The sequence below is a fragment of the Leptidea sinapis genome, chromosome 1 (genome assembly GCF_905404315.1).
Source record: "Leptidea sinapis chromosome 1, ilLepSina1.1, whole genome shotgun sequence".
Lineage (NCBI taxonomy): Eukaryota > Metazoa > Arthropoda > Insecta > Lepidoptera > Pieridae > Leptidea > Leptidea sinapis.
This window is the reverse complement of record NC_066265.1, coordinates 9,483,870-9,508,079: the sequence shown is the minus strand read 5'-3', so window position 1 is coordinate 9,508,079 and position 24,210 is coordinate 9,483,870. Positions and strand designations below refer to the sequence as shown.

Here is a 24,210-nt window from a genome sequence, read left to right as displayed (position 1 = left end):
TATTATATCGCCGAACAAAAGACTAACTACCTAGACTTGAATGAGTAGTAAGCATAACAAGTTTGTTTATTCTTGGTGTTAAATATTATGATTATTACAGATTATTTGCAAAAAATACAACTACAGCTATAACGATACCAACGTATGGTATCGGTAATTAACTATACTTCCAAGTATACTGTATAGTTGTGTATAATCGAATACTGCGCGATTTAGCAAAAAGTATGATTTAGAGTTGTTCCAACAAATGAACGAACAACTCAGAATTCAATATTTTCATTAAATTTTGGTGATATTTTACCCGCTTTAACTAATAAATTGCGCCACCCATAAAGCAGTGGTCACTGTAGAGGTGAATTAAGACAATAATGGCTCGTGGTTCTGTACTGGTGAAGTTTCGTTTCGGTTCATACTTTTTATGTGGACCGTCCTCGAATGGTGTCGTGTTTACAAGCATTTTATTGTGCTGATCGTTAAATAAAGCCGTGGTTACCAAGAATTATTGAAGAAATGAATGAACTGAATATATCGTTAGTATTAATCGATAGTATATTATTCTTATTATTTACCAACACACTAAGACCTTTGATTCGACTTTTAAAAAACAAGTAATTATTATCATTAAATTTTTCTTCATTGTATCTCCTCAAAATATAGTCTCTAATATTTGAGATTACAATTTTTTTCATCTTTTATTATACGGATGCACAGACAAGGCATTGAGTTATATTTGTAATTTTTGTTTTCCGAAATCTTAAAAAATTGCCTGCGTCATATAGAAATTATTTTATTCCGGAAGCCACCACCATATTTTGGGTAGCTACTTTTTTCAATTGAGTCGAAACTGTTCTGCTGTCAATTTCCAGAATTTCTGCTATATCTTAACTACTATTATACCAATCTTGCTCCGCTTTTACAATAATGTCGTCCATGTTATTCGTTTAAGGGCGAGCAGAGCGATCAACCCAACAAGAGATCTTTGACATCAACATTCCCTGATTTGGATCGCTTAAACCTACTTCATACTATTGTTACTGACACTGCATTAGATCCATAAACATCATAAATGTTTCCCTGTCTTCTGTCAAAATTTTCCTTTTTTATAATAAAGAATCTAAGTGTAAAGGATTTCTTCGATATTGCAACCGTAGACATATCAGGTTTCATCTAATAGGGTGTGACACTAAGTTCTAAATCACAGTTTTATTTAAAAATTGTTGTAAATTGTAGCAGTATACTTCAGCAATTAACATCAACTTATCTCCAAACAGTCTTAAAGACGATTTTCGATACCAACGTACAAGGTTTGATATGTAACAAATATTTATTTATTGCTTATAGTCTTACGACTTCAAGGCTACCGATGTTAATGTATTTTCAACTTTAAGTCGACTCTACAAAATTTCAATTGCAATATTATTATGATAACCGCTAGATTAGTGCGTCAATCAACAATCTCGGGCACGACATCTCAGTTTTGATGAGAATATATTCGGTGTGAGAACAAACATTGTATCATTTTATCACATTTTATAAAACAAAGTAGGTTATTAGCAACTTAAAACCGCAGTGGTTTGAGTTGATGCTAATAATAATTTAGCTTACGTCATAGGTGTAATCAAAATATTATTATGTTACCACCTAATCTTAACTATATCCCTTAAGATATGAACGAAAATTATGTAAGCATAAATATTCGTACTTACAATACCCATAAAAATGGTGTCTTCGATTCGGTTCCAAAGAGTTTCCTCTACATACAACCAAAGTGTGGATTTAGCATCCTTTCCAGCCAGATATGTACCTTCCAAAACATGGGTACCTATGTTAAGGTTCCTGTGATACATCGGCACCGGTATTTCATAAGAAGCACTGTTACATTATGAATTACAATACAGTCCCTGACTTTAGTTGGTCGTCTAAAATCTAAAAAGCTTGGTGTACTCAGTAAAGCGAGACAGGACTTCACTTCACTGCCTGCTTTTTTATAAGAAACAAATTTGGTCTCAAATGGAGGTCTACTACATAGTTAATTCTAGAAATAGTTCTTCCGGTGAGCGGCTCGTATCATCGACGATCAAGTCATCTCAGTCGGCTTGATTTTGCGTTCCGTAGAAATATGGGGTTTCTCTGAATATATCGTGGGGAGTAGCAGTTGAATTTCATACCGGACATTCCTTTAATCGAAATTCCACCCACATTATGTAGGTGTGGGTGTACAACCGCACGTTTTTCCAGGAATAGCCACTTTAAAAGCCAACAACGCATGGCTTCATCACTTTCTTCTTGTTAGCTTTTTGCCAATTTGCCCCCTTTTATTTAAAAAACTAGAAGCACTTCAAGTTACTTACTGGGAAGAACCATTATTAATCGGTATCTTATTTGTTGTAGATCGCTCAACTGGTCGAAGATGTGGCCCGACTGCAAGCGTCACTGACGGCGCTTCAAGAGGCGCATGCGCAGCAGTTACAACGGCTAGAGGAGCGCCTCGACGAGAAGAAGCAGCACATTGCCAGACTTGAGGCGCGGCTCGACACGCAGCGAGACTACGATGACATCAAGAGAGAGATCAGGTGAGATGCTGGGCTGTTCAGGCGACCCATAGCGCTACCGACAGCTCTGTGGGAGATGTAGTCTCTGGACTGTGTCTGTCTGGAGGTGCAAAAACACTCCATGTTAAGTTACCTGAGTAGACTCATTGAAAAATTATCAACTGACATTTATATTATAGTTAAGGTTTAAGTCAAATGTAACGTTAACAGTATCGCTGACTTTAACATAGACTGCGGAATATGTTGCACCATCGTATTCCTCGGCATAGTTAAACTTAAAAAGTGAAATATCAAGTCAATATCGAATATTTACTTTAAGCTTTTGCCAGGTCGCTTTTTTAGCAATTTGACCGGCGAAGATTGGATGCTTATGGTTAACAATTTTAAAATGATGTCTTCCAAAAATGGTCAACTAATTTTCTGCTTAAACGGTACTTTAACATATTTGTTATTGCTAAAGTTAGTTAATCAAGTTATTTGCCTTATCACTCATGCAAAGTTTAAAATAAATTCATGATCAGCCTAAAATTAACGCTGAGATTCATTGTAATCTTTCTAAGTGATCAAGTAAGTAAGTCCCATCCGTCGGCGTGTGTTGCCTTGTTGTGAATAATCTTTCACTTCATCAGTTTAGATAATAACTTATCTAAAGCAATCTATCTTGCTCTGTTAATAGTTTATTGACGCTTTTTGTCTACTGATACAAGTGATTTACATTAGGTGACGAAACATAATGAGATTGCTAATGCCGTAAGAATACTTCGAGATATATACTTCGCTACTACAGTTTAGTAAATACAAATTCCAGTGGGAGGCTCCTTTGCACGGGTTGTCGACTAGATTATGGGTACCACACCGGCGCCTATTTCTTCCGTGAAGCAGTAATGTGTAAACATTACTGTATTTCGTTCTGAAGGGTGCCGATGCTAGTGAAATTACTGGCCAAATGAAACTTAACATCTTATGTCTCAAGGTGACGAGCGCAATTGTAGTGCCGCTCAGAATTTTTGGTGATTTTCAAGAATCCGGAGCAGCACTGCATTGTGGGGGTATCAATTAACATCAGCTAAATGTCCTGATCGTCTCGTCCCGTTTTTTCATAAAAAAAGAAGAAGCCATTGCTGTACGATTTTACAATTCCGTCGTGGTAGCCGCAGCACATGAGTCAGGATAATCTAGGCAGACATATTGTTTCCGCTAGCAGGCTCGCAGTCGAGGCTAATGTTAATAAACTTGATAAGGCTGTATCAGGTTATTCACCTGTCTCTCTTCGAGATTACCTTGTTTGTGTGTTGGGCAACAAGTACTGTAGGCCTTGAAACCTGCCACACATATCTCTCATTATAAATGTTAGTATTTTCACCAACTTCAGTTAAAACTTTATTTACCAATTTCATAACAGCTATGATTTACAAAACTCATTTGTCCCTGCTGTCGAAATAAAATATAATTAACTCGTGAATGCAGTATTGAATGGAATCAAAAAATACAATTGCGTCATAGAAAACAATCAAGTTGGAAGCTTTAGTAAGTAGGTAGGTGATATAAATAATGAAAGTAATATGAAACAAAGACAAGTATTATTTGCTGAAGCCTGGTGTTTGCTGACCCTACCTTTGACTGATAAGGATAAGGAAGGCGCCTCTAACTATAAACAAATGCCTCACTAATATCTTGATATCAAACAAAATAATGCATTATTAAGAAATGGCTCTGTTTGCAGTCTGACTATGTTGTTGGTACAACTGGGTCTGTAAGTAATATCTGTGTAGATACGAACACATCAGACATCCCTTTAGTCACAATGGAAATCAACTTTCAGGTTTCTGTTTTTTCTAATACAAATGTTTCTAAAATATATATATCATCAACGTTAATCTAAACTAAAATGCAAGCAGGCTAGGAGTTTCTTATCAGTTTCTCCCCATGTCAAAGCGCCTTTACGAAATGATGTAGTTTCATAATTAGTATCGTTGCAATATGTAATGTTATTGTTACTCCCTGTGGTAAATAAATATATTTTATTATATTCTGATCTCTTTCCATTATTCACTTCAGAGTTCGTACTCTTAAACTTGTTTGCTGGCAATGATCACCTAGTAAGCGATGATCGCTGTCGGTTTTGACATTCAATTATAACGAATTTACAAGAAATTGCCGGGCTTTAAGAAAGATAGGTCCTCACGCCTGCTTTGAAGGCACCAGTGAGCAAGAAACTCCACAAGCTTGGATTGATTGTTTAAACAAATAATCGAAAAGCTTATTTATATTTCCCACTGACGTGACGGTAACGTAGCGGAAACTTAAAAAAGCCTGAGTCCCATTCGTATCGGGATTATTGTTTGTGAAGCTGGGAGCTGGCAGCAGGGCTGGGGGTCGATGCTAAATTCCTTATCTGGAAACATTTAGCGAGTACATGTTATATTTGGTGACTCTGTCGCGCTACTTTTGGGAAACACCACCGTTAAGGTACACACTGTGAACGCGGATTGCGACTTTATAATTTTGAGATTAATGACATTGTGAATGAAATAGGGATGTCAACTGTATGTGGCTATAATATAGTATTTTTACATTATATACTTCTTATTGAAATCAATTAGCAACGTTCTAAACGTTTTACATTATAAGATGTGGATGGCGTGTCTGACTAGTGTTGCCAACTTTTATACGAACGCGAGAGGTCGCGAGTTCGAGATCCCGCATCGTTCATAAAATTTTGTTTTCAAATTTTATTTGTGTAATTAATCCCAGACGTGATGGTTACCACTTTAGAGTAAGAGTATATCTAATTTCCAAGGAGGTAAGTAAGGTTTACGGACTTCCAAAAAGGGTATATATATATATATATATATATATATATATATATATAAAAGATAATGGTTGAAATTTAATATGAACATCGATTCCTGCCTTATAGACGATGGATGAAAAAAATATATAAAGTAACAAAAATCTTATTTTGAAAACTTCAAAATTGAATAATTTTATCAAATTAATATTTTGTCATCGGTCCTCAATAAATCTACAAAGTTTGAACGAATTCTGGCTGTTTATAGTGGGTCAAAATCGCGCCCAAATGAGTCGGTTACAAACAAACATACATACAGTTGAAGCTAATAAAAAACGTGTAAAAATTAAATGCCTTTCTCAGAGAAAAATGTACTAAGGCGTAAGATTTAAGTAAATCTCTACCTAATTTACTGTAGTACCTACAGTAAATTTAATTTGATGCAGTTTACTTAGTTGAGCTCAAATGATTTCTTGTAACATATAATATAAAAATTTACAAACTGTCGCAAAAAATACACTCTATGTTAAGTTTTTGGTAAGCTAAGCCTCCAATCAAAAGCATTATGATGCTTAAATAGAGACTCCTATAAGAGATTAAAACAATTGTAGTGTCTCGTAATTTTAGATTTAGTTAGAGACGTGATCAAACACGATGCTGGTATCGGTCGCAAGTCGTTAGATTCCCATCGCTCTGTTTCTCAGTAATCAAACGGAAGAGAGTCGTCAACATCCTCCCGATAACCGCTAGCACTCATCTATTAACCACAATATAAACAAACGTATTGATAAGTCAGCACCTTGCCGCACTGGCGTCGGGTTTCTGATACGAGATCTCTTGCATTTGCAAACAAATCGAAGTCAGTTCTCATCGCGTTGACACAACCGACCTGAGGCTGAACTATTATTAGCACGTCAAGCTTTGATACAAACTAATAATTTGGACTGCTAATAATATTTATTTACGAAATATTGATGTATGTGATTTTTGTAAACTTGTTACTGAGAGACTCCTAATATGTCGATTACCTGAAGCGTTTTATAGCAATAAGGGACGAGACGAGTAGGACGTTTACCGACCTGACGGCGTCCTTCAGACCGAAACATAGTAAGGCTTACACATTACTGCTTCTCGACAGAAAAAGGCGCCGTTGCCTAAGTCATCTCTCACGACTCCCTTGGGCTTGTGGTTTCCCTATTCTTATAAAGGGCATAAACCCTGAGGAAGCACAGGGCACGATTACCTTAGAAGTAACACCCATTGGGCTAGAGTGCTAATGGCTCCGAGAGTCATCTCTGAATCGCTGGTTCGATTCTAGCAACATCCAAAAAATTTGATTTTGAATGAAATAGGGATGCTTTGAATGAGTTTTGACGACAGTTGTAAACACAATCTCAGCACTGAATGACGACTCTATAAATACTCGATAAAGTAACCGATGTTTTCACAGTTTTATGTGTTATTTTGAACCAATATGGCGGCTGCTAGTCGGTGTCTTTCATCCATCAAAGGACGCGTGACTTCAAAGCCGCCGCCAGCGATCTGTGACAACAAGTGACGCCGCGACGCCTGCGCGAGCGCTGTAAACTTGCATTATTTATAAGTTAATCGATCGATAACTATCCGCTGTGCCGAAATATCGTAAACTTTGTCGTTTGATGTTCGCTTTCATTAGCGGCGAATGAAATTATTATGATTTTCATGGTGCTATATGTATATACGGCGGGTACTACCATATTAAATCTCTTTGCCTACGAAAAGTTGACTGCCGGTACTATAAGTGTCACTTCCAAGATCTTAATATTGTGTGCCCTGATTTATTTGAATTGACTAATTCATTTAAAAAATAATATGTTACATTATCAAGAATATAATATGCTTCAGTAAACTATTTAAAAACGTTAAGACCTACAAAATCTCCTACAGCTGTTTTGTACGTAGCCATCTAGTTAGAGTTTGCATGCACAGTTTGGAAACTTTTTCTGAAAATCTTTAGATTTTTTTAACTTGACATGCAACTCTTTGATTTCAAATTGACATAACTATTTTAGATATTCATTATTGCATAAAATAACTTATAGGATTCCTCGTAATCAAAAACGAATTTGCCGTAAAAAGTCCCTGTTTACTACCTTTAAAAGTAGAACTTATTATGCCCAAAAACAGAATGTGTATAAAAAAATGTTTGTTTCTATTTATCAATACTTCGAATAGTCCTCTTGTTTAACACAAATATATTTTAATATCGTCTGCATAGCCCCATAAGACCATACCTACCATTAAACATAATGCTCTTATAACTAAACTAGACGATCTGTTTCTATATTGCCTTTTTCCTATTTTCTTAACCGCGTATTTTGCAGAACTAAGTCTTAAATACATGGGACCTTCATAGAAATCTGGACTAATTGCAAAGATATTGAAATGTGAATTCATATCGAAAAATCGTATGCCATTAACTAAGCTCGTTAGCTAAGGGTACGTATCGACACTTTAATTTAGCAGTTTGAAAAAACTTTCTTACCAGACGGTTTCAGTGTTTCTAAGTTGCAGGTCAATACTGTCTAGAATTATAAGAAAATTCTCCACGAATAGACTATATTTGAATTAAAATAAGCGCCGCTTTAAGGAGTTTCACTTTTAAATTATCAAAAGATATATTCCGTGTCGGCAGCTATTCAATTCGACCCTCGCCATTCCTTTTGACATCAGAAACTATCGACTTACACGGAAACTGATAGATTACGAACACAATAGAAAAAGAAAACCTCCCCGTTTCAATTATTGGCGAGGACACGCGAACATTTGCTGGGTTCCCATGGTGGGCCATCCAGCTCGTGTCCGCTCTATTATCGCCGAGGTAATCCAACGTAATCTTTGAGGATATAATCTGTGCTCAATACAACTGTTGCGAGCACCTGTACCGCTTTATTGCTTATTTATACCGCTCAGCTCAGGATTAAGTTATTGCCTGCAGACTCCGAACATTAAAGCTTAATAGCGGGCGGAATAGATTGATTTCTAGACGATACTGCGCCAAATCTCCACTAATTCGGGAGTCGGCGTTCGCTTTTTGAATTTTGATTGCCGTTCACAGATACCGCGAATAAATTATTTAATTCGCCCTTTGATTACTTTTTGATCCGTTCTCAGAACATGTGTTGTCAACCCGTAATAAACTAGGTATATTTGTTAACTCAAATCATAATTCTAATGAATCTGTCTCCAAAAACGAATTTCTAATTTGTTTATTGCACTGTGTCAACATGTAGGCGGGCGTGTTAGTGTTCAAATAATAAAAGCTTATAAAACCATAAAAACAAGGGCTACATTCGTGTGATGTGAAGGAATCAGGTATTTAACTTAACAACGTTGACACAGTAAGGAACTGAAAAAGGCAAATAGAACGTCGTTATCTGATGTTTAATTAAAAACTAAGCACTCGAGATTTACATAAAGCGCAGAGAAAACAAATATAAGCAAGTCAGAGGTATACCTATGTCTGTGTAAGCGGGTGTATATACCCATGTCGTATAGATGTATCGCCGCTATATACCAATAGGCCCAGTACACCTGTCCCCATTTGTTTAGGCGATGTTTGACTAACATTTAACGAAACTTTAGTCACACACAAATTATCAGCTAATTTACTCTCCCCGACATTTTTTCGAACCATAAAGAAACTAAATTTTTTACGGTGTCGTTCTGTTGACATGCCATGTCTGTGTTCGAGGACTAGAGAGATCGGCCTCTGTCAATATTGTAAGGCAACTTGTGAACGTCCAGTTTGGAGGTAGCGTGTGGCTGGATGAGGCGCGATGCGTTCGGAAAGGCGGAACGGATATTTACAATCGATTGGTCCGCTATTGGCCAGACGGCCGCTGGGCGGGGCGCTGTTATCGGTGACCGATGATTTGAGTGATAAGCTCTGATTCCGTGACGTCATCGCATTGTTCGATACGCCACGTGTGACCTGACCGTACTTACCAACTACGCTGCCATCATTGATAACATGTTGTGTATTTATTTCTGGTCATATATGCCTAACTAAGTCTTATAGCCAATCCTTGAACATTGGATCAAAATTCACATTTATAATACTAGTACGGAAGTAGCTTAATAATCTTAATAAGCTTAATAATCTAACACGGGCATCAGTTAGTAATAATATAAAGTTCGATCGCTTGGCAACACGTTGCTCAATATTTGTTCACCAATCAAAGCACAAGTTCCAGCAATTTAATACACCTTATTCACTAAATAATGTCACACTCAACAATTGCACTCAAACCTGAACTATTTCCACGGGGACGAACAATACGACCAATTTTAACGGTCCCAAATCGAACTGCGGAGCTATAGGGCCGTCTGCAATCTCAATTTACCCCGGTTGTACCGATCAAAAGCTTAATTGGTAATATATTAAATTGTAATTAAGGTAGCATTTCTAGAGGTGTTAACATCTTGTGCTCGGGGCGGCCCGATCTGTGAGTAGATTTGTTGATAAACCGATCGGGAATACAGTATTAACTATTCAATGGGTTGGTTGGAATATTGCAAATAGGTACCTATGTAGTTATATAATCTCTTGTACGTATGATTGCAGTTAAAAATCGTACTTCAGTTTTATTCAGTTTAATGCAGACTTTTTGTAAAGAAAGAAATATAATTCAATCTGAAATTGATATCGTATGGTTTGTCTTCAAAAGCGATCAACTACCAAAATCTTAATCTTTTGAAGCATTAAATCAAATCAAAATCACCTTATTCATGTATGTACGTCCAGAAATTTTTTTTTACCACCACTTCGTAAAAGCTTTAATGAGAAAAAGTAGTAAGAAGTGGCAAGAAACTCGTTGCCACCTTTTTAAATCAATATTTACAACTTAATCGTTTTTTCAAATAATTTCAATAACAATAAAATATGTAAAATGGCAACAAAAAACCTCAATCGTCAAATACTCAACAGACAACAAGTAAAAACACACGAGCTATTGAGTACAGTTTAGATCAATCCACACACACCTCAAATATATGATATGTAGTGGTATGCGAGCATTTCTTTTTTATGACAATTAGGGACGAGACGAGCAGGTCGTTCATCTGATTGTAATTGATACGCCCTGCTCATTACTTTGTAGTACCGCTCAGGATTCTTGAAAATCCCAAGAATTCTGATCGGCACCACAATTCCGCTCGTCACCTTGAGACATAAGATGTTAAGTCTCGTTTGCCCAGTAATATAGCTACGGCGCCCTTCAGACTTAAAACACAATAAAACTTACAAATTACTGCTTCACGGCAGAAATAGGCGCCGTTGTGGTATTCATAATCTAGCCTGCATCCTGTGCAAAGGCGCCTCCTACTGGTAGTTATTATAAGTGATTATAAAAAATATAATAACTTTAACTTTTAAAACATGAGGTAGAGTTTCTGGTAACAGGATCATCCTGCCACCACAAGTAACGCCCGTTGACGAGCATAACGCATCAAAAGTTACTTTAATTTCACCTATAACCTACTTATAAAAGATAATTTCAATTGATAATGTGATACAGTGGAGGGAATAAAATCTATTGTAAGGACGCCGGGCAAACCGTTAATAAATTGAGCTCAGGAATTGATTAAAACCATTCCAGGTGAATTAATTAAGTATTTTAATTAATACGATATGCCGGCCTCCTTATTGGTGATATTCCTTTACAAATTTATTGAGATTGAACCCTTTGAAGGTGTAACTGGTCTATTAGATGATAAAACCCTTCGTGTAGCGCGGCACCTGTAATGCTAACTTGACAGTTTATGTTCAGATCGTCTTATATTTCTTTACAATTATCAATTACTGATTTTAAATATTTATTTTATTTATACATAACATGATAAAATCCCAACTTATATTATAAATGTGAATGTAAGTTTGTTTCTTACGCTTTCACGCCTATACCACAGAACCGATTTTGATGAAATTTAGTACAGAGGTGGACATGAGCTTCGGAAAGACCGGCACTGCATTGTTATGGGTTTGCGTCAATTACCATCAGCTGAACGTCCTGCTCTTCTCGTCCCTTATTTTCATAAAAAAAATATATATTGTACTCGCGTTACTTTATTAAAGGAATTACTACTAATACAATGCCTTGTTTTTTGCATTTTCATAAACTTAGAAATCCCTTAAAACATTACGAGAAAAACGCACAAAATCTTTGGTATCTGCAAATTTTGACTAGAAACACAAACTTACGTAGTAAACGTACCAATCGAGTAACTAAGCCTTTTAGAAAAGTAGTAATAATCAATTACTATTTAGTACAACAAAAAGATTTCAATCTACCCTCCGCACTAGTTTTAAAAACTGTATTGTATATTATTTGTGTGTTATTGTGTATTTGTAAGCAATGAGTCGACTCTGAAGGAGCTCAAATTATATAATTTAAACGTATAAATAGAGTCTCTTGCTGTTAGACAACCGATAAACTGGCCAGGAATATTAGTTGAATGTGAGTGACTAGCTACGTTTTCAACTTTATAGATTTGAAAGAGCGACATCTCAAGTCAATTTCCTAATATGCAAATATTGGGGTTGAGCAGATTATCAACTGTAAAGTAGATCCTGTAGATGAGGGCACAACCTGAAAGTTGAACAAGGACATATCACGATTTATGAAATTTACTTCACTCGAACGGTTGGCTCAGTGGAAAAGCGCTCGCACTGAACGCGAAAAGTCGCGGGTTCGAGTCCCGCATCTTCTACAAATTTTGTTTTCAAATTGATTTAGTGAAACCACTAGCTGCTTACGAACACATTGACAAATTAAAATTGGCCATGCATCATCGGGCTGTAAAGTTGTCTAGACGCTAATATTTCCTAAGTCTATGTAATGTAACCGTGTTTCAATTGTTTCAGTTTGCTTCGATTCTCAGACGGAAATCCTCACGACCGGCCCCACCATATACCACACGCTAAAGATATTTTCGGAAATCAGAATCAGTAAGGATTTTTTTTTAAAAACTACCCTCTTTATGCCCAATAACTTATAAATACTATCGGTTTATATCTCTATCTTGATCTAGCTAGCATGATCGAATAATCTTTATTAAAAGTCATCCTCGACCAAGAACCCACGATTTATTAATTTATTAATAGTCTGTACTCTGGTTTGTCGATCACAAATGGTTCATGTGTTCAGAGCTAATGATCTATAATAGGATTTAAAAAGTTAACTGATAACGCGGACTTTTTATTATAGACGCTATGATAGCTTGTTATATCTGGAAATTCTGGAAATCTATTCAAAGGATTAAAAATCCTCTCTTATTGTTTCAGTTTATTTCGCTCGATGGAGCTAGGAGCAAGCGAGCGCGACCGGAAACCGGAAGTAATGCGCTCCCCCGCGCCGCCCTCGCGCTGTGACGAGCGCAGTTCAGCGGAGCGGGAGCGGAGCACGGAGCGGAGAGACACAGGTACGTTGCCAAATCGTGATACTCGTGTCTACTATCTCTTTATTCATCTGGTCCCATGCCGGCTCTTGGTTCGAAGAAGCCATAAGCGAGCGCGTAGTCCGTGCGTAGCTAGTCCGTGTCCGCTTCAATTTCTGTTCTCGAAAACGCGGAAACCGAGGAGTCCACACCCCGCCACGTCCCCCTCGAGCCCCCGCGCCCACCCCCCTCCCCCTTCCCCGCCTCGTGTTCCCGCGTAACGCTGGTCTGCTCGCAGGTGCGGACGAGTGGTCGAGCACGCCGCCTCTCAACAACAACACGACGCACCACAACAACAACGGGCCGGCGCCGCAGCCGCCGCCGCCCCCAAGCCCTTTCCGCTTCGAGGAGCACCGGCCCTACCGCTTCGCCGAGGACATGGGGCCGCTGCCACCCGGCGCGCTCGTCGGCCGCCTGGGAGACTCGCTCATCCCCAAGGGGGACCCCATGGAGGCGCGGCTGCAGGAGATGCTCCGTTACAATATGGACAAATACGCCAACTCCAACCTGGACACGCTACACATCAGCCGGCGGGTGCGCGAGCTACTGTCCGTCCACAACATTGGCCAGAGACTGTTCGCCAAATACGTGCTGGGCCTGTCGCAGGGGACCGTTTCCGAGCTGCTGTCCAAGCCTAAGCCGTGGGACAAGCTGACAGAGAAGGGCCGCGACTCGTACCGGAAGATGCACGCGTGGGCTTGTGACGAGGCCGCCATCATGCTGCTCAAATCCCTCATTCCAAAGAAAGGTACTAATCCAATCATAGTCCGGTCGCTGATGGTTCTCGTTCACGCCTTATCCAGCGCCGGCCATCTCCCGGCGCTTGCTAAATAGCGTGCTAACAAGGATCATTGGCAGGAATTCATTCCGCATGTTTAGAGTTGAGGACATTCCGTTCAATCAATTCCCCCTCGAGTCAATCTTCCGAACGGTTAGCTGCGTTACCCGTTATCAGGAGCCGTCAAACGCTCCATCAATCACCGCGAGAATCCGACGATAGCTATTAAACGTGAACCCGAGCGATTAACCTCCGAGAACAAAAGATATTTTTGGTTCAAACTTCACAACTGAGTTACGCCTGCGTCGCTCTAATCTGTAATCTTTGCTTGATTCGACTCATTTGTCGAACGGCATTTCTGAATCGGCCTTTTTTAAAAACGCTTTACGGAGTTGCCTTCGTTTGAAATTATTTGTGATTTAATATTATTTAATAGTCGACGCGTTGTATATTGATTGGATATAGTGATGAGAGCCTGTGGCACAATGCCATATGAATCTAAACAATGCTATGAACGACGGTGACTCTGTATATTCCGCACTTATGTTTTATTTAATATTTTTTTGTTATTTTCTCCTGTTCCCGATCCTCGTCCTGTATATGTTCCGCTTCCTCTGTCCGTGGCATCCCGTGCGGAAACTGTCTTCAGACTATCGAGTCTCCTCCCTTGCTCGCCGAGGGGGGGTTGGGAGGACGTGGGGGGACATGGTCAAGCCCCTCCCCGGCGCACCGCGACTTCGATTTATAGTTTTAATACGTGTCGCTTTTGTTAATGCTGCGCGCCATTTTGTTTTACTTTTTTGAACTCACTCGGGTAAAGATTTTAAAGTGCATAGATTTATTTTATTCTCTTGTTGACACGTTTTTCTAATATGTAATTGCATTCCATATAAACATTGTATTTTCGGAATTTAAATAGAAAGAAACAGAAGCGTACACGTCGCGCCCTGAAGTAAGTTGATTAAAACATCACTTAGAACTGTGATATTAATTACATTTTTGGCTTGTATTTAGCTTTTTTACCTAAGAGGCTTTAATGAACAGTCAAATATGTATTTCAGTTCATGTAGATTTGTGACTAAAATTATTTGAAAGTCCTGTAGGTATGTATCTACTGTTGGCATGTACATGCCTATTTGTAAATGTACGAAGCACCTGTTCTTGATGAAGTAGTTTTGAAGTATTTAGAAACTTTTAGGGATCAACCCGTTGACTTTATATACATATATATAAATCCGTAATAAGCTTCGACTGCTATATCTATACATTGCCGCATTTACTCCAGTTGTTCAAAATATTTGATTCGGACAGTAACAGTTGTCACACGACTAAGGAGAAAAGTGTGCGTAGGTACTTTTCTTTATGCACTTTTTTGCTTTCAGACTGGGAATGATATGTCCTTATATGAGTATAAAACGTCATTAGATTACGCCAATAGTATTGCAGGCATTATGACAATTGTCGATGGTCTATGCTCTGTGGTCGTAACGCAACTAGCTAATAATAATATCGACACGCGACCGTGAGAACCTTTCAGTCTTATATTACACGGGTTACGACCAACTATTGTTGCTAGGTAGGTGTGTGTGTTTACTGGACTCACGCAACACAGTTTTGGATTATCTGTTCGTGTTGAGCTGCGACCGACCAGCGTGGGTCTCGCTAAACTTATACGCAATGGAATACGTTTCGCGATATCACTGATATTTCAGGCAGTAAACTTTGTGAGTTTGCAATCTCTGGATTTACCCAACCGATATTGAAAATTCTGCTACCAATAATAATAATATTTTACACAAATTATCTTGCCCCAAATTAGGCATAGCCTGTGCTATGGATTGCAACACAACGATATATTTAATACTTACTTCACCATCATCATCATCAAGCAACGTATTCCGGCGATATTGACCAGATCGTCGGTCCCTCTTGTCGGCCTACCAACACTGCGTCTTCCAGTACGTGTTCACCTTTCGAGGATTTTACTGCCCCAGCCTTGCCACTTCGGTTTCGCAATCATTTGTGCTTCGTCGGAGACTTTGGTTCTCCTACGGATCTCCTCATTTCTGATTCGATCTCGCAGGGAAACTCCAAGCATAGCCTTTTCCATTGCCCTCTGAGAGACCATGAGCTTTCTCATTAAGCCCATACTTACTTAAACATACATAAATACATATGAACAGCCATGACTCGGAAACAAAGCAATATGATGCCACATTATTTGTGATAGGCTGTAAACAACCCGAGAATTAAAACACTTTTGGTGATAGTCGGATTTGCAGTTTAACGAGACAATATTTCTTACTCGCCTTAACGATGAAGTCATGATTTTGGATTGGATCACCAACTAATATTATGTTCACGTTAGTAAATGCGGAGTTGCTATTAACAGCTAGTAACAAATAATAGTATTGTTAATCGTACTCTAGTTAGAAGGTTATTATTGTACCTATATACTTAGATACGGTTAAATCATTGTCTATGCTGTGCACTGTATTGTTTGTGTTGGACGCACATACAAGTGTTGCCAGCGACATTGCTCGTGGGAACTCACAATCACATGTAACGGCAGGTAATCGTGTGTTACATGAGTGCTGTTTATGCTTTGAAACTGTTATGCGTTCGACCGATGAGAACGCGTCATTATCGTGTTTGTGTATGTCGCGACTGTCATGAGAGACCTTCCGTACCAACATGGACGCTTGGCTATTTGGCTCTGCACCGGCACATTATTCAGCAATTTTATAATGTTGAACATACTTTATTATTTTTTATATGAAAATAAGGGACAAGACCAGCAGGACGTCCAGCTGATGGTATTTGATACGCCCTGCCAATTATAATGCTTTCATGATTCTTGAAAAACCCAAAAATTCTGAGCGTCTCATTTGCCCAGAAATGTCACTAACTACGGCGCCCTTCAGAGCGGTACACGAAAATGCTTACACATTACTGCTTCGCGGCAGAAATAGGCTCGGTTATGGTACACAAAATCTAGACGGCATCCTGTGCAAAGGAGCCTCCCACTGGAAAACTTTTACTTTATTATTATATAAGCTGTCATAATTATAATGTTGAAACTAGGAACAAATATACCCTCAGCCAACAATCACATGGTCTGACGCACGTATCAGCTGGAACTATTTGACCGCGTGCAACTCGAATTGTCGGGGACCCAGTGCTCTGTTAACGGCTAGATCACCTGGCGTTGCGTAGAGACGTCGCTTCATTGTGTGTCTTTTATCGCATTTGTTACCTGTAACAAGTTTCACCTGATCCTTGCTGCCCAATTTCGCGTTCGCACGACACTCTACTAATTAGGTTATCATCCCCACCACCATGTGTGACATTCCTCCATAGTGCGGTTTTTCAGGAACTTTCTTCCACGTACAACAAAGAATGAGGAATGAGCTTCCTTGTTCGGTGTTTCCAAGATGATACGATGGGTATCTTCAAAAAAAGCGCGTACGTCTTCCTCAAAGGCCGGAAACGCTTTTGTGGTACCTCTGATGTTGCAAGAGAAGTGGGCGACGGTGATCACTTAACATCAAATGACCCATAAGCTCGTTTGTCCTCTTTTTCCATAAAAAATCTAGCCGTAATCGTGTGCTAAGATTAGTCCCCTTCGTGTAATTAAAATAATGTCTTCTTCGAGCAATAACCTACGTTATAAGGTTGTCTCTATCGTATTATTCTTCAGTTGTCCGAACCGTTAAGTATATAATGATAGATATATCAATATAAAAAGGACAGTTTATTAACAGATAAATAGAGTAATACGCAGGTGAATATATTTTTTATGGATTAACATTTAGAAATAATCTGTTGCGTGTCGCCATAATCGTGTGGCGGTAGGTACTTTCACTACGCAAAAACATATTTACAAATTCGACATTTACAATATTAATGGCCGACATATTGCGAATATTTATTATAAGTATTTCAAATGGACTAATGTTGTCGTGCCTGGACTCGATTCTGAATAATTTATATTTTAATCAGTAGTTACCGCATTTACCACATTGACATGTTTACAAATAATTATATTCATTGCATAGTAACGAAATTAATACAATTTTAATTTATTAACACTTACGTGAGACATTTATCAGCTAAATTGATTAAATACGGCTTAACTCAATGTTTAATGTTGTTGTCAATTTTAATAGAGAAAAAGGGTTAGTCTCTGCTAAAAACACCACTCGGAGGCTCCTTTGCACAGGATGCCGGATAGATTATGGGTACCACAACGGCGCCTATTTCTGCCTTGAAGCAGTAATGCTTGTACCTTCCAAAACAGGGCGTACACCTTCCTTAAAGGCCGGCAACGCTATTGTGATTCCTCCGGTGTTGCAAGAGAATGTTGTGGGCGGCGGTGATCACTTAACACCAGGTGACCCGTACGCTCGTTTGTTCTCCTTTTCCATACAAAATTCTACATATTTTTTTTTAATTTGATTATATTTGAACTTTAATGAAAATAGAGTGAGAAATGAAAATGTAAAATAAGTCAAATATCACGTATAAACCTTTTTGAAAATGAATGGTATTTGCGTATTGATGGGAATTGGTTTGAATAAGTTGTGTCACAAATTGAATAGAGATTGCAAACTGAAAATCTACTTTGAATGAGCATTATCGACGGCAGAGAAAGGCTTAAGCCAAACTTAACCCTTCTGTGCTCACTTCCAAATAATTTTATTACTTCGTTAGTCTTTTGTGTCCGTGTTCAATGTATTGGAATAATATTTTATGTAAAACGGCTATGTAGGAATGTAACTACGTTTTGTAACACTAATTGTACATTTTTCTTTGCGGAAAAGTGAACTTATTTACTTTCTTTTCATTTACACATTACTGCTTCAAGGCAGAAATAGGTGTCGTTGTGGTACCCATAATCTAGCCGGCATCCTGTGCAAAGGAACCTCCCACTGGTAAGTAATTGCCAACAAATACATTATTCTAGGTAGTCTGGTATATTTTTAGTCTGTGGTTTAACAGTCGATAGTTGTTATCTTTATCGCTGTGTGTGTACGTGTGGGGAGCGGTGGCACTCTCACACAAACTTGTAATTGAGCTCAAACGCTAATATCAGAAGTGGGATCACATCGAACTGTTTCCAACTACGCTCTGCTAAACGATAACTTCCAAATTGCATTTAAATTGTGTGATTCCGACGACACTTGCAAGTTTTTAAGTGCACTTATATTGTTGAATAAATACAGACAGTAATACTATAATATATTCGTGCTAACTCCATCTAATAATTACGTATACGATCAACATAAACATGTTATATACTAGCTGATGCCCGCTACTTCGTCCGCTCAGATAAAGGGTTTTTAAAAATAATAAGCAAGTTTGGAATTGAAGATTATCTCATGTCCTTTTCCAGTTCCGGTTCCCGTTTTCGCTCCCATTCCCAAAATATTATATGAATTTTATTTTAAGAAAGATTGATATGGCAAGTGAACCTACATTGGTATAGGAATAGCTCATAGAGGTGAATTTAAATTTTACGCAAATCCCGCGGGAACCTTTTTTCTAGGATAAATGTAGCCTATGTATTTTTACCAAGCTCTACTCTATCGTTGTACCATATTTCATCAAAATCGGTTCAGTAGCTCCGGCGTATAAGTTTAACAAACAAACCTACATTCACATTTATAATATTAGTAGGGATATCAACTGCTCGGTAAGCAAAGACACAATGGCTGTTTACTGTACCAAATGCTATTCTGTGTGTTATTCATAAAATAATACAAGAAAAGGATTGAAGATGAAATAATTGGCTATGACTTTTAAGTGCCTACCCACTAAACACCACCCAAGGTTAGCTTTGGGCGAGTGCCCTTTTAGCCTTCATCGAAGGCGAATTTTTCTTGGGGAGAGAGGTGCAAACGGCACTCCCTATGGAGATCCGCTGGGATAGTCTATATTACGGTCTACGCGGTCTAGCTAATTAAGCAAAAACAATTAAAAATGACATAGTTGTACTCGCTCTGTATCGCCATCTTGTGACGAATTAATATACTAATGCCAGTTCCAAAAGTTAGCTAGTTACCTGAAACTAAATGAGTTGAGAAAGTTTAATAAGTTGAATCACAGCTTCATTATAACCAAATGTATTATAATGTTAAGTTATTACACATTATTATAAGTTACGATTACCACGTCACAAGTCAACGCGAAGTTAGCGCAGCAATTACCGACAAAGTGGCCACGACAAAAGGATTGTGTAAAATTAACATCGCGGACCACTTAGAAAGTGACTTTGAAAAACTAAATAGCTTGCCGTGGAACGTTTACGTCGCTTTTCAAGTTATTTTACTTAAAACGCGCGGAAAAACATTGGAATGTGAGCAAGTATGCACGCGTAACGCCATCTGTTGAGGAGCGGCGGCGACCTCGCGAGGTCATCGCTGCCCGGGAATGTTTGCCGGCCGCGGCCGCTTTGATGCCTTCCGACGAAGCAATCAGCCCTCCTTACCGACATATTTATGATTGCAATACCGTGTCTCATTATATATCTTATGGCTGTATACCTTCCCTGTCGCCCGTGCCCGCTGGTGATAACTACACTTACTAATTACCTACGCTCACCGCGTGGCCGCTAGCGAGACAACTCTCGCTCGGACGTATTCCCTGAAACCATGTGATCACCTAAATACAATACATGGGTTAGCCAACGGAGTCCTATCTCTTCAATTTCGTACCGAGAGAAATTCAACGTTAATATCTTTGTCCAAACGACGTCATTTGAGTTTAACGAAGATTTGTATAATAATTTGACCTAAATTAAAAAAAATCTTTAGAATCTGGCTTTTCAATTGGCAATTTGCAGTCGAAATGTAAATAATGAAATAATTATTATTTTAATTAATTAAATACATTTGTAATAGATGTATGGTAGTAAAAGAACATAGAAATGGAAAAGGAAGGAAATATTTTGTGGCCTTTATGATTAAGCCGTTTTAATCGCTTTTTGAAGTACTCTAGCACTTACAAATAAAAATATTGATAAAAGCAAAACAGAGATACACAGATAATGATAATATTGAGTCGACAACGTTTGTATTGAAGTATGGCCGCTATGTTTCCTTCTAACTAGCTGCAATTCGTCTTCGAATTAACATTAATTATTCTCCAGCATCCGTGCGACATGCTTAAGGCGATTGTCATCCAGCCTATCGAAACTCTCTGTGAAAGAAGTGATTGTATGAAACGTGCAGTCATTGATAGATTGACAAATGACAGCTATAATCTTGTAAGAAACGGAGATGGCCGAAATCCACGTTTTAAGTCAAGTAAGTAAGTTCGCTTTCAAACTAAGCCGGATTATACTTCGTAGCCTTATTAATGTTATTACTATTTCAAACTTATAGTTACATGCTAAACTAAATTTTATTTTTTACTTAGGCAGTCCCGTCTCATAATACCTAGTAGTTACATCCTCTTTGTTGACAACATATTTGTCTTAGCCTATTTAAAGGTATACCCAGGTCAAAGAATATATAATAGTACAACGAGGTATATATACTGTGATTGTATTTCTATGAACAAATAGGTAGAGTCGGCATAGAAAGTACTAGCTGACCCGACAGACGTTGTTCTGTTCATAATGAAAAAAAAACTCTTGCGGGTGGAATTTCGTAAAATATATTCTTAGCTGACCTCCACTCGGCGTAAGGAATATTCCTACCAAATTTCAAGTCTCTACGCTTTATGGTTCCAGAGATATCGTGATGAGTGACTATATACGTGGAAATCTCTTATATATATATATACATAATATTATTTATTGGTCTAGCCCATTTAATTTTTATGTTATAAGTTCAAATTTGGAACTCTTTTATTATGCTGTCTGCTCTAAACGCGGACATCGAGTCGCTTAAGATATCTCTAGATTAAACACTGACTAAATTTCCCATAGCAACAGTGCGTATATCTATAGATTATATCGCTGAGACTGCAATAAATAAATACAAATAACTTATATAAAGATTACATTACGTCATCAAAAATAAATCTATTTGTAACAGAATTTGTGACTTAAGACCATAATATATTAACGATAAGTACCGTGTATGAAGTGGCGCAATAATAACGCGAGGACATGAAGGAAGCAGTAAGTGGGTGTGATGGCGGTGCCACCAGCGATGCGGACGCTCACAGTGTAGCAACTAATTGATATCCCCATCTGCATCTACCAGCCAGGGCTGTCACCTACAATTTATTAATTACGTTCTGCAAATTCACATATAAGTTTCTGAATGTTTGGATTTAAAAAAGAACAATTTGTAATTCCGAAAATAGAACAAATTTAATTTTGTTGAACTTTTAAGGATCACCGGACGAATATTGATCATCGCAGCGCTGAATCTTGTGTAATACCAGAGGATGTACATGAAAGTTCGAAGTTTCTTAACAATTTGCTGTTCTAAGTGGCTAACTTCACTATTATAAATAAAACATTTTCTCTTTCTTTTGTCGGTGCGAGATTCAACGCTCTTAACCCCTCTAAAATCGCCACTGGAGAGTTGAAAAAGCATAATATCAAGATTTATGTACGATTAAAAAAAGCGCGTTTACTTTTCTTAAAGGCTTACTACGCTCCTGTTATTACTCTGGTGTTGCAAGTCTGCCCATACTTTTAGCGGCGGTGACCTCTTAATACCAACTGACTCGAACACTCGTTTGTCTTACTCTTCCATATAAAAACGGTGTAGATATCAGAAGGTTGGACGAAAGAGTTAGCGATAATATGCTTTGACTGAAAAGCTTTGGAGGCCATTTTTAACTCCAGAAGCGCGGGTCCAAAACCCAGGATCCAACTACAATGTTGCAGATGAAATATAATTATACCCATCCCAAGAAAAATGTTCAACGCCGGTGAAGAAGTTTTCACTTCAAAATAATAAGTGTTTCTTGACTAAGTACCTATATAAGTATTCGCATGACAACCCCGTACGCAATTTCTATAAATATGAGGCGATGATACGGCTGTGTGACTGTGTGATGCAGTTCGCAGTTCCGAAGTGATCATTGTGCGGTCACCTTAATCTTAACCGTCCTATTAATTCACCCAATAATTATGTTAAGGACAATATTTTGGCACAGAATTTGTACCTATTATTACGTATTTATAATCATTAATTCGTGTACCTAGCCCTTGTTGGGATCTATATCACTATATTATATTGGTTAAGATTTCTTTTAATGAAATAATGGTAACACTTCTCATAAAGCTCAGATCTTCACTTCGATGATATCGAAAAAGATGTATCGGCACTATTAAAACTTTAATTCGGCCATTCGCCGCATATTTCCGTTGGAAATTAAATTCGGGATATTGTAAACATCGTCCACGTCCCACGCGTTCGATTCCTGACTGAAACAAGATTTGTCGCAACATTCGATTCGGAACAAAACAGTTGTATAAATCACGCAGTAAGATTGATTTAAATGAATCTGCGTCGTGAAATAATGTGACCGCATTTAGGAATACTACAAAACTTTATCATTATGTTTAGAGATTCGAAGTTCAAATACTGTTCTTGAGCAGTTAACGTTCACTGGACGCCTGGTTAAACGTCTTATATGAATAGGTATATAACATTATCTATTTGGCACTAGTTAGTTGAAAAACAACAAGTTGATCTATTGATCATACCATATAAATGACTTTGATCATTTATCTATTTTCATATAAATACTTATATAATTAATATATTATCAGAATCAACGCTTCAATTTACGAATAGGAATTACGTTTTCAATCAACAATATCCCTCACGATTCGAGCAAATTAGTTTGGCGCCAATTCGCAGCGTCCACCATTTTGTTATCCTCGATCCAACTGAAGCTGTTGTCTAGGAAATTAACTCAATCCGAACATATTTTACGAGATAATTAATATCGCACGTAGGTTCACAGAAAGAGGGTGATAATTTAGAGATGTGTCACGGGAGATGGGCTGTTTAAGTTGTCACTTCTGCGGCGATTTGTGGCCGGCCATTTTGTATCTTTGCTCCTTGTCTTGCATAATTAGTTAGGATTAATGTGAAGCTATGAATGACTTGTTTTTACAGAACGAGCTAATTCCAGAATGCAGATTCCTTTATTAAATAGCACTGTGAGGTCGTTATTATAATCTTAGAGCTTGTCCGTGTTTCATATAGGTACTTATAAACTCAGAGAATATTGCAAACATATTGTACGGTACTACTGATGTCAGGTAATTTTCCAGAGCAGTTATTTTTTAACTAATCATAAATTTTTCCATGATGCATTATTGATTAACTCAGACATGGAAAGAGTAACGCTGTATAGTTTATAATATCTCGTGAATGTTTCATCGCGTGTCCAACCACTTGCAAAGGAAAAAAAATTTTAACTCGGTAATAAATTGACAGCGCATTTGACAGGTGACAGCTCACATACATTAGGGCTAGTTTTAATTACGACTACAAGTTTCTTAACTAAGTGTTGTGTGAGTTGTAATATTGAAAGCACTAACCTTTTGTATGACTTTCTCGTCGATATTGAGCGTAAACCAAATAAATATTTTTCTTATAACCTATGTAAAGTAAATGTATCACTGTCAAAAATAA

General features: G+C 37.9%; 1 protein-coding gene across 5 annotated transcripts in view; it reads left to right on the top strand.

Annotated features, from left to right (window-relative positions):
- The window catches only part of LOC126967500 (homeobox protein cut), a 156,413-nt gene that overhangs the window by 120,469 nt on the left and 11,734 nt on the right, over positions 1–24,210 (top strand). For 3 of the 5 annotated variants that reach the window (XM_050812102.1, XM_050812025.1, XM_050812262.1), the window contains 4 exons: positions 2,392–2,573; positions 12,248–12,331; positions 12,668–12,804; positions 13,058–13,567. In XM_050812102.1, coding sequence (XP_050668059.1) covers positions 2,392–2,573; positions 12,248–12,331; positions 12,668–12,804; positions 13,058–13,567 — 913 coding nt within the window. The remainder of the gene's footprint in view (positions 1–2,391; positions 2,574–12,247; positions 12,332–12,667; positions 12,805–13,057; positions 13,568–24,210) is intronic. The other 2 variants (XM_050812180.1, XM_050812341.1) reach the window with 2 other exon arrangements.